The sequence below is a fragment of the Eleginops maclovinus genome, chromosome 1, assembly GCF_036324505.1.
Source record: "Eleginops maclovinus isolate JMC-PN-2008 ecotype Puerto Natales chromosome 1, JC_Emac_rtc_rv5, whole genome shotgun sequence".
In the NCBI taxonomy this organism is placed as follows: Eukaryota; Metazoa; Chordata; class Actinopteri; order Perciformes; family Eleginopidae; genus Eleginops; species Eleginops maclovinus.
Window position 1 is genome coordinate 19,742,207 of NC_086349.1, and position 9,756 is coordinate 19,751,962.

General features: G+C 39.2%; 1 protein-coding gene across 11 annotated transcripts in view; it reads left to right on the top strand.

Annotated features, from left to right (window-relative positions):
- LOC134867655 (transcription initiation factor TFIID subunit 4-like) overlaps positions 1 to 8,410 on the top strand; it is a 26,945-nt gene extending 18,535 nt beyond the window's left edge. For 10 of the 11 annotated variants that reach the window (XM_063888421.1, XM_063888396.1, XM_063888440.1 and 7 more), the window contains 12 exons: positions 636 to 776; positions 941 to 1,063; positions 1,236 to 1,325; positions 3,054 to 3,269; positions 3,381 to 3,513; positions 3,805 to 3,907; positions 4,351 to 4,520; positions 4,626 to 4,756; positions 4,859 to 4,984; positions 5,217 to 5,273; positions 5,379 to 5,498; positions 5,621 to 8,410. In XM_063888421.1, coding sequence (XP_063744491.1) covers positions 636 to 776; positions 941 to 1,063; positions 1,236 to 1,325; positions 3,054 to 3,269; positions 3,381 to 3,513; positions 3,805 to 3,907; positions 4,351 to 4,520; positions 4,626 to 4,756; positions 4,859 to 4,984; positions 5,217 to 5,273; positions 5,379 to 5,498; positions 5,621 to 5,788 — 1,578 coding nt within the window. In that variant the 3' untranslated portion in view covers positions 5,789 to 8,410. The remainder of the gene's footprint in view (positions 1 to 635; positions 777 to 940; positions 1,064 to 1,235; positions 1,326 to 3,053; positions 3,270 to 3,380; positions 3,514 to 3,804; positions 3,908 to 4,350; positions 4,521 to 4,625; positions 4,757 to 4,858; positions 4,985 to 5,216; positions 5,274 to 5,378; positions 5,499 to 5,620) is intronic. The other variant, XM_063888391.1, reaches the window with a different exon arrangement.
- The last annotated feature ends 1,346 nt before the right edge of the window (positions 8,411 to 9,756 follow it).

Genomic DNA, 9,756 nt, shown 5'->3' on the forward strand with positions numbered 1-9,756 from the left:
ATTATGTTGCATAGTGTGAAGCTTTTCCAACCAGCTGCTCAGGCATATAGATAAAGGTCTTACCTGCCCCTTCTAAAGTACAGTACATAGTACAGCAAGCTCTGCTCCTCCTGTGAACAATGGCTCCCTTTTCCCTAAAATTATTAAAATATGTTCTTTACAATAAGGCAAGCACAACTGTCTTCATTTTTGTATTTTCTTTGGAAAGCCCTTTTGTTTACTCAATGAAAACGTTGCTGGTTATCATCTTTTCTTGTTTTATAGTTGTTCAGGTTGCCGTGAAATCTTCACTGAAGTTTATAACATTTAGCTGAACTCTCATTTACAGGTTTTAATTGTCTGTTCTGCACATCATGTTTTTCTATTTTAATTTAGGGTATTGAATAAGAGAATTGCTAAGCTAAGAGTGTATGTTGTACTCACAGTGTATGAATATCAATGAGTGTCCGGTGATAGCAAAGATATACAAAATATAGCAAAACTTTTTCCTGGAAAACTGAAGCTTGGAGGGGGGATAAAAAAAATGACATCTCAGTGAAGTTGAATGTATAGTCCTCCGGGACACAACATGTCAACGCTGTTACTCTGACCTTGTCACTTTCATCTTATGACTGGATATTCACTGACTCATATAGAACACCATCATGCTGGGAGGAACTGCCGCCTCCACGGGACAGCCGATAGGAACCCCCACCCCAGTGCAGCCCGGATCTGCAGCCACAGCGGTTACACAGAGGGTAACTGGGACCCCTGTCACTCCAACAGCTATCACAGCTGTAAGAGAGAAGTACTAACCTTGAATGCTCTTGTCTTTGTTGTCTTATACAACTAGATATGCAGATGGGAATTCATTTGAGGGTATTTTTCTGTTCTGCATCACATTTGTATATCTGATGTGTATATTTATGAAAAAATGCAATTTGTGTGTCTGTGTTTTCAGGAGACACTGGAGAATGTAAAGAAGTGTAGAAACTTTCTGTCCACGCTGATCAAGTTGGCCTCTAGTGAAAAGCAGTCTTCTGAGACTACAGCCAACGTGAAGGAGCTGGTCAAGAACTTACTGGTACATTTGTCTGTTTTTTCTACATTTCTCTTTTCTTTTTTATTCCTCTCTCTCTTACAAGTTTGATCTCTCCATACCATCAGCCTTTTGCCTTCATCGGCCTTCCCTCAGTCTGTTGACTTTACTTGTGTTTTTCTCTCCTCGTCCATTCTCTGTGCTTGTTGCACCACAGGAAGGGAAGATAGAGCCTGAAGATTTCACCAGTAGGTTATACCGGGAGCTCAACTCCTCGCCTCAGCCGTACCTTGTGCCTTTCCTGAAGGTGAGAACAGTGACAGCAGATATAATGGTTAATGCTGCATGTTACAGCTTTTATGGTTATCGATAAATGAATAAAGCTTTACTTCAATACTGTTGCAGTCATTTCAGAATCCAAGCTGTACCAACCAAATAACTGCCTTTGTCGACAGTGATACAATATATAGACATCCCTTTTAGAGTTTATGTTGTTGATTCACATATTATGAGATGATCCTATAATGAAATCCTCTTGTCCATTGTAAAACACTGGTGCAGAACCTTTTAGCAAAGTGAAAGTCAAACCGTCTTTAGTTGTTTAATAGTGCCGTGCATGGTTCTGAAGTTTCAGAAGGAGGTTTAAGTACACGGTATTGACCATGAACTAACCTCTAGCAGCAGTGCGGCAGTAATCGGTTTAACAAAGCCTTTTTTATCCTTCATCAAACACAAGGTTTGCGTGTTAAAGTTGTGCAGCACTAAGATGCTCAGGCTGTTTTTAAAGCCCTTATGAAGTTCTAGAATGCATTCAAATGTCCAGACAGATATTAAGAATGGTATTTTCTCTTAATAACCAAGAGGTCTGAGTGTCGAGCACTTGAGTCGCTATTGTGCACACAATACTGAGTGTATGCACACACAGATGGTGATATTCGCAGACATTCTTCCTCTCCCTGACGCTCAACTCTGTTAGAATAAGATTTTTGTACCTAGTTCACTTCACTGTTCAGGCAGTTGTCTTACGCAACATGCAGGCAACCTTATTTATCTTGCATTCAAAAAGAATTCATATGCCTCTCAGAATCAATTATTTTGATTCAAGCAATTACTCTTTATTGCATGGTTCTAGCTTTCTTGCATTATATATGGCAGAAATGAATATAGCCTTTAACAGTTTTCCATGGAGGAATTCCAAGTCCACAAAATACATGTTTATAACATTTACATTTATAAAAAAAAGTGTAGTGTAGGTCAAACCTTTTATTCTGCATTTTTGCCCTCAGTTTTTATTTCCACCACATCATATATCCTCTTGTTTAATGCAGCTGGGGGAATATCTTTTACTCCTCTCCTAATCCATCTCTGGCAACCTCCTGCAGATGTCTAGACATAAAGCGTTTATCGTGGGGCATCAGATCATGTGGCAGGTCAACTTTCCACCTCAAGAGGAAAATAAGTCCTCAATGTTTTTAGGGAATGGAAAGTGAAAAGGACCACTCTGTTAATAATTAAACAGTTCGTGAATTTTGAAAGATGTGGTCATTGAATTTAGCATTTTGTGTCAAAACAATGAAAAGTGATCCACATATGGGTCACAACCACTTCTGTGGACTGTGTGCAGTTTGCGAAAGATAACTCAATATTGGGAAATGCCTTTTACAAATTCTAGAAAAATGATGTGTGATAACAAATTTGGAATCATTCGCATATGTAATATATAACACTTTCCAGGTAAAGACAGTACAAAGTGTACATTGATGTGAGTACATTTATTTTAAGATTGTTGTACTCTGCAAGAACAAGCTGTGCTTTCTATTTTTTGGGGAATCACTGCATTAATTAAGCTGAAGTATTATTTGAATAAATCAAACTTAACGACCTAGGGAAGTTTCCTTTGTAGTTAAAATGTCAAAATCTAAGTTCCTTACAAATAAATGACTGCATTTCACCAAATCCATCCAGATTTCCCTCTGTGAAAAGGAGTTGGTGTCTTTATCAAACTGATCCTATGTCCACTCTGTCTCCCTTTTAGAGGAGTCTCCCAGCACTGCGTCAGATGACCCCAGACTGCGATGCCTTCATCCATCAGAGCCTCCTGCCTCTGCCCAGTATTCAGCTTGCTGCAGCAGCCTCCACGGCCCTCACTGCCGTGGTGCTGAGACCTCCTCTCTCCATGGCCACCACCATGGCCGGGACCAAAACTACAGTCATCAGCCTCACTCAGACACCTCGTAGTAAACCTGGACTGGTAATTTATCATTACCTTTATCTGTATTCAGTCATTGGTGTGCACATAGAAATAAAAGCCTTGCATATGACTTTTTTTAACTTTCGTTTCTAAATCTGTGAATGTGTGCAGATAGTGCCACAGCAACAGACGATAGTGAGGCCACAGGTGACACTGGCTCAGTCTCCCATGGTAACAGTCAGAGGACAATCCCAAAGCCGGATCATTGTGGGGCAGCCGCAGATGGTCAAACATCTTCAGACAGGTGTGTGTTCAACATTTACCTACACATCTTTATTTCTGCTATAAGGGGAACTAAAGAGGCTGTTGGTTCCTAGTGATCTTTCAATCATTGACTATGTACTGTGTGGAAATGCTGCCGCCCTGTGGATTCTGTGTGTAGTAACAGGTTGCTAAGCTTTTGAGAATATGCCAAATTATATATATTTAAAAAAAGGATTGAAAAAATAGTACACTAACAACTCAAACAGAAAATGTAATTTCATCTTCGCAGTTCTGATCAATAATCATCTGAATGTCCTGTTGTTTCTGCCAGCAGTGAGGCAGTTTACTCCAGTGGTCAAAGGAGGGCAAATTGTCGGTCAGACTGCTGTCAGTGCTGCTCAGAAGCTCAAGGAAGCAGGAGGGGGAACCTTCAGGTGTGTGACGTTCACTTAAACAGCATCAATGTCTCGACAATAAATAGTCAACTGTCAAAGATTTTAGAAGATTTCATCTTTTACATTCTTAAAAGTCTTTGAGAATTTACGGTGTCTTTTTTAGTGTGTGTCTATGTTAAAACTATCAGTAGTTGGCACATACATCACAAACTGAATGTTTATTACGATCAATGACATACATTTATATTTGTTTGCATTTGTTGCTTTAACTGTTTTGGATGGTAAATTGAATGTCTCTGATCTTGAACCGTTACTAATTTGACCAGATGGCAATACTCAAATGCTACACAAGTTGCGTTAGTATTTAAATAGTTCTAGTTGTTTAGGGTCACTGCAGCTGAACGAAGATCATTTACACAGAAAGAGTACAAAGGTCTAAAATGTGTTGCTGTTGGTTTCTAAGCCATTACTTTTTTTCCCAGGGATGACGATGATATCAATGATGTGGCCTCCATGGCGGGAGTCAACTTGTCGGAGGAGAATGCCCGTATCTTAGCAACCAGTTCTGAGCTTGTTGGCGCGGTGACTCGATCCTGTAAGGACGAGGCCTTCCTCTCCCCCTCTTTACTCACCCGGAGAGCTCTGGAGATTGGTGAGACACATAATTAAAGAGAAAATGTGCAGCACTTTCTTGCTTTTAAAGGTCGATGCGGTCTCACACCGTCTGAATCTTTATTCACTAGTTTTTTTGTGACAGGTAAGAAGTTTGGTGTCGGTGAGTTGGGGACAAATGTGATCAACTACATTTCCTACGCTGCACAGCAGCGACTAAGACACCTGCTGGAAAAAGTGTCACTAGCGGCGCAGCATAAAAACCTAACCTTCAAGGTGAGTATTAATTACAGTCATTTTAGAGCTGCTGAGACCCATTGCCTCATTGCCCTGTTTTACCTGATGTTACCTCCTCTACCTAACTTATATATCCTGCAGGAGGATGAGCGCTGTGAGCAGGTCAGCGATGTGCGATCCCAACTAAAATACTTTGAGCAGCTGGATCAGATGGAGAAGCAGAGGAAGGAAGGGCTGGAGAGAGAGATTCTGTTGAAGGCTGCTAAGGTAAAGACGCATATAAACAAGGTCACACCAGTGAGAGGATGACTCCTACACGTTTTCATTATTGCAAAGACAAGGTGAGCTGTCTTTGCTCAGTGTCATTATTTCCTCTGCTGCTTAAAGTACCTAGAGGACAGACCTTTTAACAATGAGCCGGTGAATGAATAAAACAATTGATTGAATAAATTTGACTTATCTATCTTGAAATATTAAAATGTCTTCCACCTTGCTGCAGTCTCGGTCACGGCAAGAGGACCCCGAGCAGCTGAGACTCAAACAGAAGGCCAAAGAGGTGAGAATACGCTTTAATCAGTGACGATATGATTATCAGTTATTGTGAAACATTATGCTGGTTTGTCTGTGAGACCAACCTGTGTGTTGATGCTTGTTATTCCAGATGCAGCAACAGGAGCTGGCTCTGATCAGACAAAGAGAAGCCAACCTAACGGCGCTGGCAGCAATCGGACCGAGGAAAAAACGGAAAATGGACTCTCCTGTTAGAGGCGCAAGTGCAGAGGTGAGGGATATGGAACCATTTAATGTAAATGTGCGGTGTTTTTTTAAAACTATTGCAAATTTACAAAAAAAAAGGTGAGTAATAATAAATGTCTTTCTTGTGGAATCCGTTCTTGACCCCAGGGCTCGGGGTCGAGCCCCTCTCAGCCCGGCGGCTCCGGTGGAGCGGCCTCCAGACAGTTTATGAGACAGCGCATTACCAGGGTGAACCTCAAGGACCTGCTCTTCTGTCTGGAGAATGAAAGAGGGAACAGTCGCTCACACCTGCTCTATAAAGGCTTCCTCAAATAGCACCTGCATTTGAAAGACTAGTGTCGCTCAGTGGCAGAGTTTCTTTGTCAGAGCGGACTCTCTTTGATCGCCCGGCTGCTGAAGGAAGAGTCGTCTGTGTGTGGGTGGAGAATTATCTGGAACACAGAGAAGACGTCTCTTTTTCAAGCAAGGGTCTTTTGTATTTTCAGAGGTGCCCTGATTTCAGTGTGCCTCTCACCTCGGGTAGCTCTTTAAAGACCAGTTGCACCAAACTACACTACAGTCATGCACTGCCTCATGCTGCACACAAGAAGCACGTCTTTAGCTGAACGCAGCATTTCTGACGCAGAGACCGTGTCCGTGTCATTCACACTGGCAGCCGTGTTGTAGCAGCAAATCTCTGAAGAGGGGTTCTATTTTCCAATATTGTGCATCAGCCTGATTTTACAAAACTGCAGTAACGTGCTAACCCTCTGTTGGCGTAGACTCGTAGAGGTTTTAATTTATCACACATTTATACTATATTTTATCACAGCCTGTGGATTGTTTTACATAGACTAACCTGGACTAGCCTTGCCATCTGCTGAGTTGCCTTCTAAACAAACTAAGCCATATTACAACGTGTTGATCCGCTTCAGTAACTTCATCCATCAGCTCTCTCTAGTCTTTATTGTTTTGTCTTTGCTTTGTTTGTCTTTGCTTGATTGGAATTTTGAATTGTCATGTCTGGTGCATGATGGGTACTTGGTATTTGAACTGCCGCCACAGTTTCGTTTTCACAGTGAGCTCCCAACCCGGTCGTTAAAATCTAAATATTCCACCTTTCATTCAGATTCTAGCACATTCAATACAACGAATACATATACTTTACATTTCCATCATCTCTAAAGCACACCACACTGGCTGAGATGTGTCCCAGCTTCACAGCAGTCAGCATATATATATATGACGATATAAAATTCAACTCCAAGAACTGTCACTTGTATTAATGTTAACATACGGTGTTTTTCTGCACCGTATCTGAAAAAAACCCTGAAACTTTGACTTTAATTACATGTATAACGTCAACAGATTTCACATACATGTATTAAACTAGTTGAAAGCAACAATATTAAGTTTAACCTATTATTTCTGCGTATGAACTTAATATTATCACATTCAGCTCACCTAATACAGTAGTGTTGACATAATACATTTAATTAAATAATTAAAGTTTTTCCTGTGTAAGGCAGGCTCATTTCATAAGCTGGCAGATTACCTGCTATGTTATTGTATGGGAAGCAAGCTTGTCGTGCGTTGATATACAAGAGAGATAAAGAAAGACTGACATGATGAAAAAAGGTTTGACTAAGTAAGCTCTGACTGAAATCGCTTTTTGGAAGGATGTTCTCTGTGAATGATTGCACATCAGCACATTTACGTTTCTGCTTTTGTGCCATTTAAAAAGAAATGATGTAATTGGATGGCCAAATAGATATAAATACATTGAAACTAGTATGGTGTTATCGGGAAGGAATATGCCTGTAAGTAATGTAAAGTATCCAGGGGGAGTAGCTCATGTGTGAATTTTATATAATTGAGTTTGGAGAAATGAGTCCGGATAATGTTATTGATTACAGTCATTTAGGAGAATCAGACATTTTCCAATAAGTTGTTTTATCCACATTTTATATTTATGAACTATCGAGGACGGTCAAGTTGGGAAAACAGGAAAATGCAACGCAGAACGAGGACTGCACTTTGACAGATCACTTTTCTATAACTATTGAACCAGACAAGCACACCCACTTTATAACGTTTTATATTTTGAAGTGCACATACTATTTCTGTCTTTATATCTTTCTCATTTTATGAAAGAATGTATATGAGCGAGTTTTATTACTGTATATATTTAAGTTTGCTATTTGTAGGTTTATCGGTTGATAACTTCAGTTTGAGTAAAGGTGTCTTTTACTTTTCTGATATGCAGTACAGCAGTATACCGTATGACAATGAAGATAAATAGATTGTACTTTCTTGCCAAGATCTTGTACATTTTGCACAACCACTTTTTTATATGTACATCTGAATTTGAAAAAAGTTTTGAAATGCTATTTTATAATGGATTGAAAGAGAATGACCTCTATTAAACCAAAAAAAGAAAGAACTGCTTTGATTGTCTGGTCTTTTAGGTCTTTATAAAGTATTTTCTGTCACATTTCAGCAATATTTGTGAACCTGCAGTAAAATTAGGTTTCTAAGTGAATCTTTTTATAGATTAATTGATTAACATTCCAATGGATTTGATGCAAAATTGAGTGAAGTACAATTTTAATGTAAAGAAAATGTTTAAAAACAAATACTTGTACTGAAAACTTAAACATATTCCTAACTAATTATTGGAAGGAATATTTTTCAAAGACAGGGAGCTGGCAACTTGGTGCAGAAATGAACAGTTATTTAGCAAAACATTATTAGAGCTCAAGGAAAGACAGCAAAAGCTATGGATTATGTTTTCAGGGTCACTGTTCAACACCTCTTTGAGTGCTGTGTTTGGATTTTTGATGGTTTTTGTTCATCTTTTGTCCAGAGGATCTGTTAACGGATCTTTCCACGCATCAATCTCAGTGCTGGTCAGTATCTAATTTTACATTATGTTAAAATAAATTGAGCTGTTGTGTATTTTTCTAGATATCTCAAGAAAGAGACTGGAGACAAGAGCGTATTTGGGTGTTTTACTTCAAGAAAAAGGCGTCACAGATGATTCATAACCTGACATCATTCACTTATTGACTCTGAATCTGTTCTTGGACAGTTGGGTCGTCATGGTCTGCATGAGAGGACAACTCATGCAGACACACATGTTGACTGAACACCACTCAATACAAAATATAGACATAAATCCGTTAACTATACTATCCATTTAGAATAGTTTTACATTTGAAGAATTATCCTACTTCTAGCTTTCTGAGTGCTGAAAATGAATTAGAATTCTCTTTAAATACTTTTGTGCAAGCTCCTAAAACCCCTGTCCCTATCGTATGAAATCCACGAATAACCTCACAAACCAAAATGCTCTCCCAGAAAAAGAAATGATGTGTTTTAAAAGGCTATCTGGTCTTTATTGGCTGCACAAATTGCCAATAAGCAATCCTTCATGCACACGTATCCCTCTTAAAAACCTCATTCTTAATATTCTGTACTTGAAGCGTATTCTGCAGCATATTAAGTCCACAATCAGATAATGAGGAGCCCATTACTGCGGGATAAGACAGTCCACCAAGAATGATCCTTCTAACCTAGATACCCGATCAAAGGATGTTCTGTCCATAATGTTTAAGATTGTAATGATTGGCTAAGACTATCATCTCCCTTCTACCTTCTTATATAACAAGAAGTAGCAGGCTGGTAATAGGAATCCGTGTCTCATTAGAAAACACAATTGACGGATCAATGTGATTTAACTGGAGTTTAGTGGTTCATTCAGATGTCTTCTGCACTCCACTATGTTTTTACAGCCTATTAACTAGTGAGAGGTCAAGGAGGTTGTTTGAAGGCTGGACAACTAAAGAGGGAATGTTTTACAAATTGATAAGTGTTATTTTTTTCTGTCATCTGTACGTGTGCAGACAAATGTTCAAACATTTAACATTACTGCAAAGTTATAACAAAACATTACCCAGAATGAAAGACTGAAGGGGAAAGTGACGTTATGATGTGATACTAACACACATTTGTCATTTGCATATGCAATAACTGAGGTAGTTGTCTTTCATTATGAATCATATTTCCATCTATAGGTCACCTGTTATGCAAAAGCCACGTTTTCATAAATGTGTGCCCTCTGTGTTAGGAGATGTGGAAAGTTTCAGGAAAACAGACTCTCTCTTTTTGTGATCCATTTACATAAATACTGTGTGAATATGAGCTGATCAGATTTATGCCACTTAGTGATGTCACAATGGGCTTATAGAATCAGAGGATGAAACCCTCTTTATTGGTCACACACATGCACACACAGTGAAATT